General features: G+C 44.5%; 1 protein-coding gene across 1 annotated transcript; it reads left to right on the top strand.

Moving 5' to 3' along the window:
* The first annotated feature begins 9,304 nt into the window (after window positions 1–9,304).
* LOC140749208 (uncharacterized) lies at window positions 9,305–13,306 on the top strand. The gene has a single exon (XM_073082256.1). The coding sequence runs from the start codon at window positions 9,305–9,307 to the stop codon at window positions 13,304–13,306; it is 4,002 nt and encodes a 1,333-aa protein (XP_072938357.1).
* Window positions 13,307–19,629: the final 6,323 nt, after the last annotated feature.

Genomic DNA, 19,629 nt, shown 5'->3' on the forward strand with positions numbered 1-19,629 from the left:
GTGTAAAAGAATAAATAAGTAGATAAAATAAACTGTAGAAGTGTTATGATGTGCATGAAACGTAGTAAAGTGTTTAAAGCGTCAACATTTGCAATTGGTGAGATTATTGAGTTGCAAATGCGATACGGATCGCGACTGTTTTGCATAAAAGATAGACATCACAGCTGCAGTGTTTGTTGGGATTACGAAACGGAATATTTTGCCTCACTTAAGTCCACAATAAAAACTTAAATTAAAGTGTGCCAGAATAAGAAAATAAATGCAAAAGTACTGTGGAGTGTATGAAACTTAGTAAAGTGTTTAAAGCGTCAACATTTGCAATCGGTGAGATTGTTGAGTTGCAAATTCGATACGGATCGCGATTGCTTTGCATAAAAGATAGACATCACAGCTGCAGTGTTTGTTGGGGATTACTATATGGAATATTTTGCCTCAAGGAATTAAGACCACAATTAAAAAAGGTTTAATTCAAATGAATGAGAATAAGTAAATAAATTGCAGAAGTACAGTGAAGTGCATGAAACGTAGTAAAGTGTTTAAAGCGTCAACATTTGAAATTGGTGAGATTGTTGAGTTGCAAATGCGATACGGATCGGGACTGCTTTGCATAAAAGATAGACATCGCCACAGTTGCAGTGTTTGTTGGGATAACGAGACGGAATATTTTGCCCCACTTAAGTCCACAATAAAAAAACTTAAATTAAAGTGTGCCAGAATAAGTACATAAATTTAGAAGTGCTATGAAGTGTATGAAATGTAGTAAAGTGTTTAACACTTTAAAGCATAAACACGAAAACTAGTAAAGGGTTTAAAGAGTCCACATTCGAAATTGGTAAGATTGTTGAGTTGCAAATGAGATACGGATCGGGACTGCTTTGCATAAAAGATAGACATCACAGCTGCAGTGTTTGTTGGGATAACGGAACGGAATATTTTGGTTTTCATAAGAATATACAGGAAACGTGTAGGAAACGCTTTTAAAACGTTTCAACGTGTATAGTACAATGTTCGTTGAATGTTTTTGTTTTCTTTTGCAAGTTTTTATTCTTTTCCTCATTGGTACGTTTTGAAGTAAATATTTTGAATATTTTCGCATGATTTTGTTTACCATTTTTTGGCGTAAGAAGTGTTACAGTCTATAAAATCCTATATATTTAAGTGTAAGCTCCGTGAAAATCGTTGATAATATTTATAATAATAAAGAATGATTAAGTATTAAATTAAGTTGTGTGGGCACTTCACTTACATTAACATAACATTTACACAACACGCACATACGCATCTCCATAGTTGCACCATTTTTTTTTCGAGGGGGAAACCTTCAAAAGGTACCCGGTGCCGTGGGAGCGACATGGGGTTATGTGGGACTTTTACCGCACTAAAACCCCCCGGTGGCCGTCCTTGGCTCTGCGTAGAGGACTCCGGGATGTCCAAAGGAACGCGACCGGAGTCCTCTCAGCGCATTGCCCCGTCGGGCTCCGCCCAAGAAATTAAGTTGCACGTATGTGTATTTCAAGATTGTGTGTGTGTGTATGCAGTGATAGCCTATCGGTTAAGAAACTCTGCCTCTCGATCGAGGGGTCCGAGGTTCAAATCTCAGGCACGCACCTCTGATTTTTTCTAAGTTATGTGCGTATTAGAAATTAATTATCACTTGCTAAACGGTGAAGGAAAACATCGTGAGGAAACCTAAATACCTGAGAAATTTATAAAAAAAAAAATCTCAAAGGTATGTGAAGTCTACCAATACACACTTGGCCAGCGCGGTGGACTATGGCCTAATCCTTCTCATTATGAGAGGAGACCCGTGCCCAGCAGTGGGACAATAATGGGTTGTTGATGATGATGTGTGTGTGTAATAAAAAGTCCTAAAAATAAATTGACCTGCATCTATTTCATACAAACAATAATAGGAAGAATAAGAAGAATTTAATGTATTTAATCTTAAGGGTCTAGATAGTATTATTGGGTAATATCCCTTCAGTTATGCTACCTGCTTGTGAGGATTCGAACCGTAGGAAATACCTACAGCGGAATTTACGGATCTATTCACGCCATAAATTCCTTCTACATATGTTCAAACACTTTCCTTGTGAGTATTTTTTACTCCTAACAGACTTTTCAACGCACGGTAACTCAGTTTTACGTTCGAATTCTAGAATTTTTAGAATGAAAGTAAAAGTTTATTCCTGTAAAATTTCAATAAAATCTGTAAGTTCGTTCCAATTACGTGTAAAGTATCGCTTATAAAGAGACATTCAGACAGAGGATATAGTAAACTTTTTTTTAATTTTTATAGTGAAAATAAATGTTTACTTCTGAAAGTCTCAGTAAAAACTACAAGTAACTAATCTAGTTCAGTTTAAAATGTAAGCCTATATACCATACAAATGTTGTACTACGTTTTTTGGATTGTACAATGAAAATGGAGTTTAGAAAAAAGAACAGGTTAGGTAAAATGGATTTTATAGGAAAAAAAACAGGTTAGGTATTGAATTAAACGCATCACTTGTTTGCAGGGATCTAAAGTGTGGAAAATATTCACACCGGATTTTTCGTTCAGAATTCCCATTCTAAATTTCGTCTATACTTGACCAGCGCAGTGAATTTACTATAAAATCTGGTAATGGATTTGTAAGCTTGTAGAATATTGTCTTCACTGAAAAACATATTACAAGTGATTTTAGTAAAAAAAACTTTGATAACGGAAACATTGGAGCTCAAAATTACTAAAGTGTGAATTTAACAACTATAATATTTTCGTTACTGAAGAGAAAATTACAAGCAATTTAAGTAAAATGTACCGACTTCCCGCTACTTGTCAAAAGATGGCGCCACGAGTATTCTGAATCACGCTATCGAAGTTTTCTAATCATTTTGTACATATACAAGTTCCAAACTGGGACTGTTGGAGCACGGCCGCTCCCCGGGCATGATCACCTAGCCCGGCGGGAGCTCTCCCTTAGCCAAAAAATAACAACAGTAATGGAAACAGTAGCGCTTAGAGTTGCTGAAGTGTGAACATAACTTAAATTTACTAAATTAAAACGTAAATAATACTACTACTTCTAATAATACTACAATAATAATACGTAAGTAATAATTACGTAATAAAATATGAAATATATTTGTAACGGACACTTAGTCTCAGTCTCATCTCTTTTTTTTTTAATTTTGTATAATTGCCTTATATTTCGAAGTGTTAGTATTAAGTATCCCTATTGGAATTTATATTAGTTTTAATGTGTTTTGTTTATATTATAAGATGTTGTATGTGTAATTTATGTATAAGCAATAAAGAATGATATAAATAAGTGAAAGGGATAGACATAAGATAGAGCGAGAGGCCTATTGCTGTCTCCGTCCGACAGATCGTGCTATCTCACTCGGACAGGCCCCCTCGCAAGGTCGAGGCAACAAATATAAAGAGGCATTTTTTTTGTATAAATTTCACACTCTGCGTTTGAACGCCAGACCGAGCAGCCCCGCCTGCTCGCGCTCTAGTGTTTCCTAACCCAGAATTTTCTCTGGCCTCTCAGCCGGTTCTCGCCTACTCGATATTATCGATAGCGGTCCGTGCTTTGTTTATTGCCAATTTATTGGGAATAAACAAAACTCACGTCCCGACGCGTTTGAGTTGGTGGATACCTAACGGTGCCAACGAAACCAGCTAGCGTTGACCCGGTGCGCTTCTCAGACCTCTCGGCCTGAGAGAAACCGGCAGACCCGATCCCACTGCACTTGGGCTATCCCAAGGGTGACGGTAGCAGTTACTTTCCCTTAGGGGTAATTGCATTTCCCTCCCCCTCCCCGTTAGCTCCCTGCCTCGGCAGGGAGGCATCCCTGGTTACCATGGCCTACATGGTAACAGATAGGTTTTTCGAGGCTCTGTCCTCCCTCTTGAGCAAGGAGCTCAAACGCCCCATTGACGCTGTCAAACTCCGCTCCCTTTGCGAGCCCTTAAAGTCCGTAACGGATCCCCTGTCCGTTACCGACTCACCCGCATCCCCTGATGCCACCCCGAGACACGAGATGGACTTTGACGCCATCTCGCTAAAACGCCCCGCCTCCTCCGACGAATCGTCGGAGCACACCCTCATCACCGCCCCCTCCTCCGACGACGACCAGGATTTCACCCCTGTCAAGTCGAGGAAGACTAAGAAACGACCGGTCAAACGCGTCGCTAAGGCGACAAGTGAGACTTCTTCCGAGGCCTCTATCGAAGCCACCCCAGCCCCAGCGGCCCCCGCTCTGGCCCCCGTGCCAAAAGCCTCCACTCTGGCCCCCGTGCCAAAAGCCTCCACTCTGGCCCCCGTGCCAAAAGCCTCCACCGAGCCCCAGAGCTCAACCCCCGCGGCTAAGCCCGCCAAGCCAGCCACACGCTGCGAACCGGCACTTGCCAAGTGCAAACCGCCCCCACACATTTTCTTCAGAGATAAGTCGAAATGGTCCGACTTCTCTAAAACCCTAGTGGAAAAACAGATCCACTACACCAAGGCACGTAACCTTCGCGACTCTATTCGCGTTTCATGCCCCACCACCGAGGACTTCAGGAGCCTCATTAGGCTCCTAACTCACCTTCAACTCCCGTACCACACGTACGCTTTAGAAGAGGACCGCAAAATCAAAGCGGTCCTTAGGGGTCTCCCCTACGAGCTTCCCACCGACGAAATCCTAACGGATCTAGTCAACCAAGGGTTCCCCGTGGAAGGTGTACACAAGTTGTACAACCGCAACGGGGTCAAATACCCTCTAGCCCTGGCCATTCTAGCCAAGACCCCGTCCTCCAAGGACATTTTCAAGGAGAAGGAGCTCACAATCTGTGGCCTTTCTGAGATCGAGGTGGAACCACCTAACAAGCGTGGCTACCCTGCCCAGTGCCACCGCTGCCAGCTCTACGGCCATGCAGCGGCGAACTGCACTGCCCCCCCAAGGTGCGTCAAGTGCCTAGAACCCCACGCCACACGTGAGTGCAAGAGAACTCGTGAAGACGAGTCCCCTCCTGCCTGCGTGCTATGCACCACTTCAGGGCACCCGGCTAACTACCGTGGCTGCCCTAAAGCCCCCCGTCCCGCTCAAAAGAAGGTTGCTAAAAAGCAGCCCTCGAAAGCAGGCCCACCTCCGGTCAATTCGACCAATTTCCCGCGGCTAGGGGCCTCCAAAACCCCAACCGCTCCCATGAGTTGGAGGAAAGTCGCACCCGCGACCGCCCCACCAACCCCGGCCCCTAAGGCCACTCCCACTCCCCGTCCCACCCAAGACGCATCGGTAAGGGAACATATCATGTTCCTTAAGGACTGCGTTAAGGGCGTGAACCTCGACGAGATCATACTCGTCTCGCAAAAGATGCGTAACGCCAGCCAGGCGGAGCGCATCGCAATCTACTCTGAACACCTAGCGTTGTTCAAGTCCATTCAATGAGTAACGTTCATACTCAACCCCTTCATCCCGGTCGTCAAAAACCTAAAGGCGTCTCGCTTATCTCCTTCAATGCACGAGGTCTTAAGCCTTGCATTCCCGAACTCAAAGAGTTCGTCCGCAACAGGGATATCGACCTGTTGCTTGTTCAGGAAACTTTCCTCAAGCCCTCCCTTAAAGGCGTAAGTCTCCCCTCTTACGCGCTTGTACGTAATGACAGAGCCGACGACCGTCGTGGCGGAGGCACTGCCATCTACTACAAGAGATCCTTCCATTGCACCCCTCTGGAAACACCCAAGCTCACCAATATGGAAGCCACCATATGCAAATTAGGCATGACAGGACACCCGTCCCTGATCATAGCCTCAATTTACCTCCCCGCCAATAAAGCCCCTCTCCAAAGCGACTTGGAGGCCCTCCTCTCGCTCGGAGACTCTGTCGTACTATTTGGAGATTTCAATTGCAAACATACCGTTTGGAACAGTCGTCTGACTAACACCAACGGTAAGAAACTCTTAACCATTTCCCGCGCACTGGACTTTGATATCTTCTCTCCAACAGCGCCTACCCACTACCCCGATCGGGAAGACCAAGAACCCGACGTGCTGGATTTCGCCCTCCTTAAAGGCGTCGCGCTCAATACAAGAGCGATCGAAACACTGGACGATCTGGGCTCAGACCATCGTCCAGTCTCTCTACAGTTAGGTCCCTATGATCCAACTCCCCATACCTCCTCGAAAACCTTCACTAATTGGGAAGGGTACGAGAAATCTCTCATCTCGGCCATAGAGGCCCCCGATTCACCGTATTCTATTCCCCCAGACTACCTTGTTAGCTCGGAGAAAATAGACAGTACGGTGAACTCACTCACCCAGCTAGTTCAGACTTCGCTTCATGACAACGCGAAGGTGGTAGAGGTCCCGAACCGCAAACTACCTCGCGAGGTCAGGAAGCTAATCCAAACTAAAAACGCAGCCCTCAGATGGGCCGCCAAGTATCCCACCCCTGTCCTTAGGAGGCGCGCGAACGCCCTCCAAAGGAAAGTCAGATCCCGGCTAGCCGAAATGAGGGACTCCAACTGGAACTCTCTCATGGAGGATATCCAACCTTCTCATAAGGCATTCTACAAAATCGCTAGACGATTTCGTACCGAAGCCTTCTCAAGCACTCCCCCTCTCACGCGCCCCGACGGCAGCATAGCCTTCGAAGACGCTGAGAAGGCCGAATGCTTCGCAGATAGCATCGCTGCGCAGTGCTCCCCCAGCACTCAACCGTGCGACCCTATCCACATTCACAAGGTGGAGGAGGAGGTCCTTAAAAAGATCTCTCTCCCTGTCACCTCTGCTCCCATTAAAATCACTACAGACGAGGTCCGGACCGTCATCCGCGGTTTGAAACCTCGTAAAGCCCCAGGTCCGGATGGTATCTCCAACCTGGCGCTCAAACACTTCCCCGAGCAGGCACTGACCCTTCTGGTCATTATCTTCAATGCCTGCCTCGATCTCAGCTTCTTTCCAACAGCCTGGAAGACAGCAACAGTTATCGGTATTCCCAAGCCTGGGAAACCGAAACATATTCCCTCCAACCACCGCCCCATTAGCCTCCTCAATGCAATGGGCAAGGTTTTCGAACGGGTGATCCTCGTTCACATAAGAGGGCACCTCTTCCCAATAGATGCTCCCCCACTCATCATTCCTCACCAATTTGGCTTTCGCCTCCAGCACTCGTGCCCCCAACAAGTCCACCGCATTGTCGAGTACATCACAAGCGGGTTTTATCCAAGACGTAACAAGACACTAGCAGTCTTCTTCGACGTCGCCAAGGCTTTTGACAAAGTCTGGCATGGAGGACTGGTATACAAGCTATACCATGCTGGTCTTCCTGATCGCCTAGTCCGCATCGTGGCTTCCTACCTTCAGGACAGAACCTTCCGCTACAGGCACGAAGGTATCCTCTCTCCCCCACGCCCCGTAACAGCCGGAGTCCCTCAAGGCTCAGTGCTCGCTCCTACATTATTCATATCGTACTCCAACGATATTCCTATCCCCAAAAATGGGGTGCAGCTCTCACTCTTCGCCCTTTACATCCAAGGGCAAAAGGAGTCATCTGTCCTCGCCAAACTCCAACGCTCGGTCAACGAGTTAGGAGATTGGTTTAGGAAATGGCGCATCGAAGTCAATGCGGAGAAAAGCTCCGCAATGCGCTTCGACCACAAACGCAGGCGTTTAAACAACCTGCCCTCCGTCAAATTACTTGGGGCCCCCATTCCATGGAGGCCCACAGTAAAATACCTAGGAGTTACCCTTGACCCGGGCCTCACCTTTAGACCCCACGTCTCTAAGGTCACCCATACCGCCCGCTCTTACATGAGCCGCCTCAACGCCATGATTGGCAGACACAGCAAGTTGTCAGCCAGGAATAAGCGAACGCTGTATAAGGTTTGCATTCGACCGGTGTTAACATACGCCTCTCCAGTCTTCGCTCACGCGAATCCCACCATCCTAGACAAACTCCAGGTCATACAAAATCTCTTTTGTCGTCGGGCACTTAATGCCCCCTGGTATGTCAGAAACGCTGACCTCCACCGCGACCTGGAGCTCGCTCCAATACAACAAGTCCTCAGACAATTCTCTGAAGCGTTCTTTGACCGCTCAGAAAACCATCCCAACCCCTTAATCAAGGGTGCAGCGGACTATGCTGCCCCTCTTCCTACCCGTTACAATTGCCGTCGGCCAAGAAATATCTTGACCGACGCTCCTAACAAACTCTCCACCGATGTGGAGAATCTTCTGGCCGCCCACAGGGGCGTACAACTCTCCATAGAGAATCGTCTTCCCGACGATTCTAATCTTATTCATGATACGTTGACACCTTCAGTGTCATCTATCCAGCGGTAGCTCTCTAGGGAGCGCCGCTAGCGCCTCTCGCTCCGCAAACGAGAGGTCGCTATCCGATGTCGGCTGTACGGTCCCCTTGGATGAATGCCTTAAAGGAGTTTTTAGTGGGATGGTCCTCCCTTCAGGAGGACCTTTCAGAAATAAAAAAATTGTATAAATTCATTCCCTCCGACGCCTCCAACGAAGAAGCACGCCTTGTAAAGAAAGAAAAATAAATACAGTCCACATTCGAAGAAACAACCACGTCTTTTATTCGGCACCTTGGACCTCACAATTTCTGGTCCATCGAGTGCCGGATTGGAAGCAGCGCATCAAGGCATCAAGGCATCGAGGCAACGGGAATCCAGACACCGCTACGAGCAGCATAGCCAGGACGCCTCCTCGAGCAGCACAGCCAGGACGCCTCTCCGGGCAGCGTAGCCAGGACACCTCTGCGAGCAACGTAGCTTGGGCACTTCGTGTCAGCGACTACACAGCTCTACGGACCACTGCGAGCAACGTAGCTTGGGCGCCTAACGTCAGCGACTACACAGCTCTACGGTCAACGAGTCCACGGGTCTGAACGCGGTTTACCCGCGGCTCTGTCTTATAACCACCTAACGGTGTCAAACGGTTTTAAGGCAGAGTTAACGCCTCAGGGCGGTGTGGTGCATTGTGCGACACCACCGGTCAAAAAGCGTCGACCGAATAGCACTTTCTCGCCAGTAAGGGATCTGTGGTGCGGGGGCCAGACTGTAGGCACTGCTGACAGCAACCGGACATTCCAGCCGGTTGCCGAGCACCCCGTTAACTGCACATCCCCTCTGCTGGGAGAACCCCACCTATACCCAACCCCACCTATCCATCCCGGAAGGAGCGAACACTAGCTTGCGAGCTAGTACCTCCCGACGGACCGTTAGGGACTGTTAGGGATTGTTAGGGATTGATAGGGATTGTTAGGGATTGTTAGGAATTAGGTATAGTGTTAGGGGCAAGCAAGAGCCGCTACGATGACAACGTGCAGCCCACCAGTAACTAGGAGAAAGTTAGCCGAGGCGCGGGCATTTACGGATGCGCCCGCATCACCTTCCGAGCCGACGCGAAACGTGCCACCATCTGGATCCGCGAGTGCTAGGGAACCGTTTCATACAACCGCGCAACCCGCGTTAGACGCACAATCGGTGTGCTCTCAACGTTCTACCGATATTAGGCGAAGCGAACTAGAAGCAGAAAAGCGTCTTCTAGAAATACGGTATAGGCAGTTGCGGTTAGAAGCGGAAATAATGGAGAAGCAAATAGCAATAGATAAGGTCACGTCCCGCGAGGAAACTGATAGGGAAAGTGTAGGCAACCAACGTAGGGCGAATGAGAAGCGCGTCGAAACCTGGTTGAATGAGAGTCAACCACGGGGGGAGCGGCACGAGGTAGACACGGTCCGCGAAGTAATATTGGAGCCGGGCCAACCAATACATAATAGCGAGCCAATAGCTAAGGCGCCGACGGCGGCCAAGGACGATGTGGTAGACAGGTTAGTTTTCGCGCTAGAGAATATGTCTCGAGGTCGACCTTCGTCGCGGCAAACGCAAGAATTACCTATTTTCGACGGGGACCCGAGGGAGTGGTTACCCTTCAAGGCCGCGATGAGGGACTCAACGGCGCTCTACCACATGTCGCCATCAGAAAACTTAGCTAGGTTGAGGGCATGCTTACGGGGGGAGGCCAGGCAGGCCGTGTCGGCCCTATTGTACTCTGCCACGGAACCTACACAAATACTGCGTACACTCGAGCAGTGTTTCGGCCGACCGGGGGCAATTATAGACCAGGCGGTGAACGAGGTACTTAGATTACCTAGCGTAGGTTCCACGGCGAACGAGTTAAACATGTTCGCGGTCAAGGTCCAAAATGTGGTAACAGTAATTGAAAGCATAGACCCACAAGGTAAGGATACGGATCCTAGACTGCCGCGAACAATCAGTGAGAAGTTAAGTCCCCATTTAAAAAGTAAGTGGTATGACTACGCATACGAAAGCAGGGAGGAATCGCAATCTGAGTTGGGTAGGTTAGCGAGCTTTCTTATGCGAGAAGCGGACAGGGCAATTCAATTTTCGCACGATAGGGTTGCCATAACAAATACGCGTCCCGTGCAACGTATTGTACAACCGCGACCTATACAAAAACGGTCGGAAATTCGCAAGCCGGTGTATGCTACAGCAGAGGGTCCCAGTAAGACGGGGCGGATAGAATGCCTCTGCTGCGGAGCTGGACACCGGACGTATGTATGCGATAAAATAGCGGCTATGTCGGTACAACAAAGATGGGAATGGGCAAAGGACGCGCGTATTTGTTTTAGGTGTTTAGATAGTAGACACAGGAAGTTCGCATGTAGGAGTAAAAATTGCGGTGTAGACGAATGTAGGAGACCACACCACGCGTTATTACACACTAGTCCGCGGAACATAGGTTGTGAGGAGAGCGGGGTCGAGTCGGTCACGGCGGCATCGGCACATATGCCTACCGATAAAATACAAGTCCTACTCAAAGTGTGCCCGGTTACCCTTAAGGGTAGTAACGGCCGGGAGGTGCACACACACGCGCTATTAGACGAGGGTTCGACAATAACCTTAGTTGACGAGGAGATAGCGGCCTCCATAGGAGCTCGAGGCCCTATCAGAGCCCTTAACATCGTGGGAGCTACCTCCAGTCAACAGGAACCCGGTAGTCGCGTCGTGTGCATGAGAGTGAGAGGACAGAACGGCCACTCGCACGAAATTAAAGCTCGTACGGTTAGGAACCTCACATTAGGAAATCAGAGCATAGAAAGGGATTTCTTAAAGTATCCTCATTTAAAGAGAATACCTAGGGACGTAGTGTGTTACGCAAACGCAAAGCCTCGTGTATTGATAGGCGCGGATAATTGGCATTTGATAGTATCGCGTAAATTAGTAACTGGGAATAAAAAACAGCCGGCCGCGTCGTTGACTCAGTTAGGATGGGTTTTGCATGGGTCAGTTCCGCGCAGCGTCGTGGTAGAGAGGGCCATGGTCCTCCATGTGCGCACTCAACAACAGTGCATCAAGCACGCGCATACGGACGATCAGCTGAGCGATTTAGTCAAAGCCCACTACGACATTGACGCAATAGGCATTACGCCGAACCGCAAGCCCATACCTAGTGAGACGCGAGCTGTTAGCATTACTAAACAGACGGCCAAGCGCGTAAATGGACGATTCGAGGTAGGTCTGCCTTGGGTCAGCGATGACGTGACCCTACCGCCGAGTTACAGTATGGCATGTAGGCGTTTACAAGGAATCGAGCGAAAGATGGACAAGTCGCCCGCATTCAAGGAAGCCTATACAAGGCAGGTAAACGCACTGTTAGATAAGGGTTACGCGGAACCAAATATGGGTCAGTATGTTAGTAGCGATAGGGAATGGTATTTACCCCACTTCGCCGTCACTAACCCGAACAAACCGGGGAAGCTAAGGCTAGTGTTCGACGCCGCGGCGCGAGCGAACGAGAAGTGCCTTAACGATGTATTGCTAGATGGCCCGGATTTGTTACAATCTCTAAACGGGATTTTGTTCGGGTTTAGAGGGAGACGGGTAGCACTAACAGCTGATATACGCGAAATGTTCTTACAAGATAAGTGTAGGAAAAGGGCGGCTAGCTTAGGCATTAAGCATATTAGAGAGGCGGAACGCCTGATAATTATGCAAGCGCAATCTCACAGCTTTGAGAGTGAGATAGCGAGATTAAGACAGGGAAAGCACGTCGACAGATCGAGTCGACTATTTAAGTTAGACCCCGTTTACGATGAAGACGGGATAGTTAGATTGAATGGTAGGATAGACGCGGCAAACATACCCGCGCAACGCAAGAACCCTCCAATACTGGACGGTTCGAGCCACCTAGTCAGGTTGTATATCAGACGCGAGCATGTTCATAGCAATCACTCGGGGAGAGAGCAGTTAGTAAATAACATTAGGCGGAAATTCTGGGTGTTACGGTTACGACCCGCGGTGCGAACTGTGATAAGCGATTGTGTAATGTGCAAAGCCCGCCGGGCGGCACCGTTAGACCCAGTCAAAGGAGATCTGCCGGCTCTGCGACTGCAGTCGTATACGCGACCGTTTTCATATTGCGGCGTCGATTGCTACGGACCTATGTGGGTGACAATAGGTAGGCGTAGGGAAAAGCGTTGGGGAATGTTATTTACCTGTTTAGTGACGCGCGGTATTCACATAGAATTGATAGCGAGCCTTAGTACGGAATCCGCGATAATGGCGATAAGGCGTATGGCCGCGCGACGAGGTATGCCGCATACCATGGTGTCAGATAACGGGACTAACTTTCACGGAGCGGATGTCGAACTTAGAAGGGCATATCGCGAGTGGCTCCCTGAGATAGAAAAGTTCGCACTTAGAAAACATATGGACTGGAGGTTCATTGACCCCGGAGCCCCTAACCAAGGTGGGGCCTGGGAACGTATGATAAGGAGCGTTAAAAGCGCAATGTTAGTAACACTTACTGATAGGGCACCTAAAGAAGAGATACTCGCGACGCTTACCACAGAGATAGAGCATACGATAAATTCTAGGCCTTTAACTCACGTACCCGTGAACGCGGACGACCCGGAAGCGTTGACTCCTAATCACTTCTTGCTAGGATCGGCGGTGGGCCTTCCCTTTGTAGGAAATTGTGCGGTAGCCGATAGGCGCGCATGGAGGGCTGCACAGGCGTTAGCCGATATATTCTGGAAGCGGTGGATTAGTGAATATCTACCTACGCTAGCACCTCGGGGTGATAACAGGAATAATAGGAGCAACGTGAAGCCGGGCGACGTAGTTATAATAGCCGATGGATTACTCCCACGAAACGTATGGCCCCGTGGCTTAGTAGAGCATGTGTATACGGGACCAGATGGTGTGGTACGAAGCGCGGAGGTACGGACGAAAGGTGGTATATTTAGACGTCCTGTATGCAGACTAATCGTCCTCCCGGTAGATAGTTAGGCTTCGAAGGTCTTCGCCGGGGGGAGAATGTAACGGACACTTAGTCTCAGTCTCATCTCTTTTTTTTTTAATTTTGTATAATTGCCTTATATTTCGAAGTGTTAGTATTAAGTATCCCTATTGGAATTTATATTAGTTTTAATGTGTTTTGTTTATATTATAAGATGTTGTATGTGTAATTTATGTATAAGCAATAAAGAATGATATAAATAAGTGAAAGGGATAGACATAAGATAGAGCGAGAGGCCTATTGCTGTCTCCGTCCGACAGATCGTGCTATCTCACTCGGACAGGCCCCCTCGCAAGGTCGCGCGCACCTGTGGCGCGCGCGAAACAAATATAAAGAGGCATTTTTTTTGTATAAATTCATTCCCTCCGACGCCTCCAACGAAGAAGCACGCCTTGTAAAGAAAGAAAAATAAATACAGTCCACATTCGAAGAAACAACCACGTCTTTTATTCGGCACCTTGGACCTCACAATATTTTTTGACCTACGAGTTATAATTTAAATAATAAATAATATAATTTTGTATTTGTATTTAAACAATAAATACACAATATAATTATCATTGTACATGATACACCTATTAAAATATCTTAATGAAGTATTTTTCTCATTTTCACATAAAAAATCGATAAGGTGATTGTTGAAAAGCTTAGAATTTAACTTGTTAGTAAATTTTACCGACCAATTGTAAAATTGTTTTTTAAGGGCAAACCTCTCGTCCCTTTTGCAGTGCTGAACACTGTGCGAGGATCCGAAGCGTGGCAAATAGGCACAACAGATCTAGATTTTACAGTTCACGCTCTACATTCTTTCTCGTGCAGTTTGAATTTTATTTTCCACAGAAAAAGTTGGTAACGGGTTGTAAGCGCTTAGAAAATTCGTTACTCAAGCGTACACTTTGGGAGTTTTGTTAGTAAATAGTCCAAGTCGAACTGAAACTGGAAGGTTCCATACCACTAAAAGTTTATTTTTTTTAATTCCAGTATTTGTTATTACAGCAGCCATTGAAGTACATTTTTTGTAATACCTATAACGGTTCAACAGTTAGTATCTACGATATATATCGGTATTTTACGATATGCTTGTTTGTTGTATGAGGACCCCTTTTTATATTCAACTTTTTTGTTTAGTATTTGTTATTAAGCCACCGTTATTCATCCTCTGTAAAAAAATCAATATATTACGGTTCCAGAGATAAAGCCCTGTGACAGACGGACAGACAGCAGAGTCTTAGTAATGGGTTCCGTTTTAGGTACATAACCCTAAAAAGCATGTATTTTGTGACATGCACTGACTTGTAACGGAATACTCGTAAGTTGAATTCTAGAATATTTTTCAAGTTCGATTTTAATTCTAATATCATCTGCTATTGTAGCATTGGGGAAAGTAATTTAATGGTTTTAATGTTGATTAAAGTAAAGAAAGAGTAAGAAAAGTGAGATACAAGGATCTGTGAGTTCCATTATATTATATATTATACCTAAGTAATAGAATATGATTTGCATACAAATCATATTCTATTCGTGTCCAGCTGTGGGGCAAAAATGAATTCTGAAAAAGGCGCACCTACTGTATTAATATTAAATTACATAATTGCCGATCAGAATTTACAAACGCCTTAAATAAACATGGGCATCTAACATGACAAGTCGAATTGAGACAAATAACTGCATAAATACTTTTACAACAAGAAATGGACATTAACATCAAAAATCCGTGTATCTATCCGTAAATCTATTTCTAGAACTTCTGGAGCGTAGAAAATGCAGTGGAGCAAGTGCTCAATATGGAGCATTCACGCTCTATATTCCTCCCTGAAAGCTTCGACCAGAGGAGTTGAGGAATTTATTTTTATGCCTCTACGTAGTTCTACAACGATAAAACCGTTTCTGCCTTAAAACAACATTGTCTTCTGTTATTACTACCTCACTGCTGGGCATGGGTCTCTTTCGAATAGTTTAGGTATTAGACCACCCCGTTGACCTAGTGCAAATAGGTAGAGGACATAACATTTAATTTTTTTAAGAGACTTAGGCGTATAGCGATACAGGTATATATTATTTTTCCTCGCGATGATTTCCTCGCCTTGACCGTCAAAGTAAGTGATTATTAATGTTCAATACGCATACAAAATAAGATTTGAACTTTAGATCTTCAATCGAGGGACTTACTTTCTACCACGAGATCATTACTGCCTTTTAAGTCTAACGCTGGTATATCCTGGCTTGAGTATATAGCAGTGTTAGAGTACGAGAGCGTGGGAGTATGAAGAGATACAAGTCGTTCAAAATTAATTTGAGAGTTAACCTATAGGTGGTCCATTCTAAGTAGGATCATAATCCTATTTAGGATCGATTACAAATGCCCTTCGGCGGCACTAACAACTAGAAATAGGTGTAAAAGATTGTAGTCTAGGTGAAGAATAAAATAGTTTTATTACAATTTTCAAATCAGCTTTACGTAAATTAGGTGTGATATACCATATGTAGTTATTATTTAGGGTTATATGTGAAAGTTCAACAAAGCTCTAATATCAGAAGCGGCTGAACTTTAATAAAAGCTCATAAAGCACCCGCGTTCTCTTTCAGACTAATTTATAAAGTTCTCTACGGAAAATGAGCTTTGTTTGGGCGAAACGTGTCGTGTTGTTCAATTTTGGAATTCTATTTTGGGATTTGGCTGGTGTGAAGTTTAGTATGTGCCTAATTAAAACAAAGACTCTTTTTTAACCGACTTCAAAAAAGAAGGAGGTTACTCAATTCGACCGTATATATGCTTTTTTTTTCTTTATGTTTGTTCAGCGATTTTTAGGATTTCCTGTGTAGTGGGTGCCATGAACACACACATAGATGAATACACAAATACCTAGACCCAGAATAGAAATCTCACTTCGTATCTACCTATCTTACCTATCTATTTAGATTTCACTAAATCATTTAGACATCTGTCTAGTCGGGATCGAACCCGGAACCCTTTGCACGTCTGACCGGTAAAATGACCACTTCGCCACGCGCATAGATTTTAAGTGGTCATCGTTTGACAATTAGAGTAGTCCGGGTTCGATTCGTGGCAAGACATCATATTTATGATTATTAATTTTTAATATGAATAACTTTGTAACTTCACCATCTTTGAAAAATCAGAGCACCTAGGATTCAAACCTCAAACCCCACAAACGAGAGGCCACCTTTCTAGCCACTAAACTATCACTACATTTAAGCTAGTAAGTAACAAAAACAAATAAAGAGTATTTTTCCCAAAAAAGGTCAAACGGTTCAAGTTTAGGCCTAGCACTTAGCTAACAAGACATAAAGTTGTTTGAATCCGCACAATAAACTCGTGTAATACTCTTTGGACAACACTCGCCTTTAAAACTGCATTTTATGTTCCGAAAGAGTTAATAAAAAGGTTACTTTAGCGAAATATATTACCTTTTTTGGGTTCCGTTTGTGAACTCTCATAAGTATAATGTACTGTGTTTTGTATCGTTAACTACATTACTCACGATATGCGGTTTTAAAACTAAATCGTTAACTATGTAGGGGATATGTAGTATTTAAGTAATTAAAGGCCTCTGATTACTTACGCGTCGGCGCAGTCCGCACTCGCTTACTGCTAAGAGAGAACTGAGTGATTTTTGCACCTGCAAGCGGGTAGGTAGCTATCGGTTGGATGGCGCTAGTTATCTATCGATATCAATCGAGTCTAAAGACAGCATCATTGTTAAAATCCGCCGACCATTTAGGTCTCAGTGCGTGTCAAGGTGTGACACTTCTTGCAAATTGACAATAGATGGCACCACACGTTTCTGAACGGGTAATGTAGACATTTACTGAAAGTAATCAAGAGATGGCGCTTCTGAATCTGAAGTGTTTATGCCATAGTATCAGCTCACTTCCTCCACCTGAACCTGAATTATACCCTACAAAATGATTATGTTCTAACCAGTGCGGTCTGTTCGTATCCGAGTTGACTCGCTCTACTTAATATAACTCTTTGGTTTCACAGCATATGTTTGTAAAGGAAAAACAACACTGTTGATAGAATAGGGTATTTTTGGTACTGTACACTTACCATGAGTTTTTACGTTTATACAAATATGACTGTTTTAGTATTTGTTTACGTATTGGCCCATACAATTTCCAAGTTCTGATACAATTCGCTCATGGTAAGGGTACTGTTCTGTCATCAAATATAAAGAGAAGTAGAATTTTCACAGCACTTATGCTCCTTAAGAATTCGTTTTTTATCCAAATACGGTGGGTAATAGTGTTTGGGTGTATGTACTTAAGTATGTATAACTGTCTGCGACCTGAAAATTATAGGCCTCAATAGAATTTAAAATTTTAGATGACTATATTAATTTATGACTATAATTTTTTGATACGATACGGCTAACAATATTTTAGGCGGTATACTAAATGTATTTTTAACACTCGCATATAAAATACTCCTATAAAGAAGTTTAAAAAACAAATCATAATAACAAATCTAGAATTTATGCTTTAAAATTTATTGAAACTGAAAAAGCAAATGCGAACAATTCTAGTACTTTCTATTGCTTGCCAAGTTTTATGCTTTATATTTGACTGTTCGGTCTAAAACCGCACATGTTAAAACAAGAACAAACTTCAGTTGTACAAAAAATTTGAACAAAACGAATGTACGATAAAAGTTTTTTAAAATATATTCCTAGTTTTTATTTTCCGTGCAATAAAAATATCGGGAAATTAAAAGGTCGGCGATGAATATTTTTTAGTTTTCACTAAAAATATTAATGTTTTTTCGGGCTGGTGTTGGTTACTTTTTAATATTATTTCTTTTTCTAATAAATATTTATAATGGAAATAGTGCGTAAATTACTTCATGAAATATACATACTATTTTTGAGTCCAGTATATCTAAATATGCAGATTTTTATTTTTCGCGTGAGTTTTTCGAATGAATGTACCTACTCATTTGTATATACTATGATGAATGTAATAATAGATTTGGTTGGTTTGGATGGCGCTTCTTATACATATTTTGTTGGATCACGACGTAAGCCGTGTCGAATATGAGCGCCGACTTCATATTTATTGGTCCTGTTAGAATGAGATCAAAGAGAAGAGTCAAAAGATTTTAAAGGAAATATATTATCGATCTACTAAACATACATACATACCCAATATATAAAATTACTGAAAAGCTTTTAACGTACCAGGAAAATGACAAGTAATGCCGTGAAAACCAATAATGCTGACACGTAATCCCCATAAAAATAAACCAAAAAAAAGCAAATTAAAAATACAACCATAAACAATATTTCTTCCTTATTTGGGACGTGCGACCAACTTCATAATCCTTTTCTTTGTCTCTGGTATGCCGCCTTGTCTGCCTACCGTCCGCTTTCCCGTAATTTAATTAAAAAATTAAAAGACCGGGAACGAACGAAATGAAAATATGAAACCAGGAATATCTCAGCTCGGCCATTTTGGCATTCACATTTTTTTCGTTTTGTCCCCGTAATGAGTTTTGGCTTTTCATCTGAAACTATCGCGGAGATAAAGTAATTTCGTTGGGTCACTTTTAATAAGGATTGGTGCCAAATTTGACCGCTTGAGGCGCTGAGAGTAAATTAGCCGTATCATGATGTATTCGATTTATGCACAATTAAGAGTGCATGTACATGACAGAAACGTAACAGCATCATCATTAACATATTATTACACAGTATTATTTTTAATTTGATCGAAGTAGCAAACGGAAAGTCCACTGCAGTCCACTTAATGAACTGTGCTAGTGCTGGTGAACTCACGCGTACTTCATAATATTTTTCAATACAGCCGTATTGAAAAATATTATGAACAGCATCAGAGACGCGCGTGCGGGCAAGGGGATTTTACACGCGCGGTGGGTGGCCTATGCAGTACTATCCCATGTGACTGGTGTCCGCTTACATATCGTTTCTGCAAGTCAGTTGAGCGCCGTGTTTAAGCACCGATTAATAACCGCTTGTTGCACTCTACGGACGCCCTCGGCGGGTCCCAGGCTACCTTTTTTTTTTTATAATATAGGCGTAGCAGACCAACATGCAGTCCACCTGATGGTAAGTGCCTACTGCCGCCCATGGACATCTGTAATCAACCCCAGATAGGATTGGATACTCCTACCTGAGGTCGGCCACAGATGCGCCGCTACCCCTGAGGACTAAGCTGGAATGCCTCGGAAAAGTCTGTCTCCCTTACCACACCCTTCAAACCGGAACACAGCAACGCCTAACACTGTTGTTATAAGGTAGAACTAGGTGTGGCGGTGGTGCCGCCGGAGTCGAAC

This window comes from Epargyreus clarus, unplaced genomic scaffold (assembly GCF_041222505.1).
Source record: "Epargyreus clarus isolate Ecla_fem2 unplaced genomic scaffold, WU_Ecla_fem_2.2 ptg000017l, whole genome shotgun sequence".
In the NCBI taxonomy this organism is placed as follows: Eukaryota; Metazoa; Arthropoda; class Insecta; order Lepidoptera; family Hesperiidae; genus Epargyreus; species Epargyreus clarus.

Bases quoted from the DNA above. Each gene is read 5' to 3' on its own strand.
- LOC140749208 (XM_073082256.1), top strand. From the start codon at position 9,305: ATGACAACGTGCAGCCCACCAGTAACTAGGAGAAAGTTAGCCGAGGCG.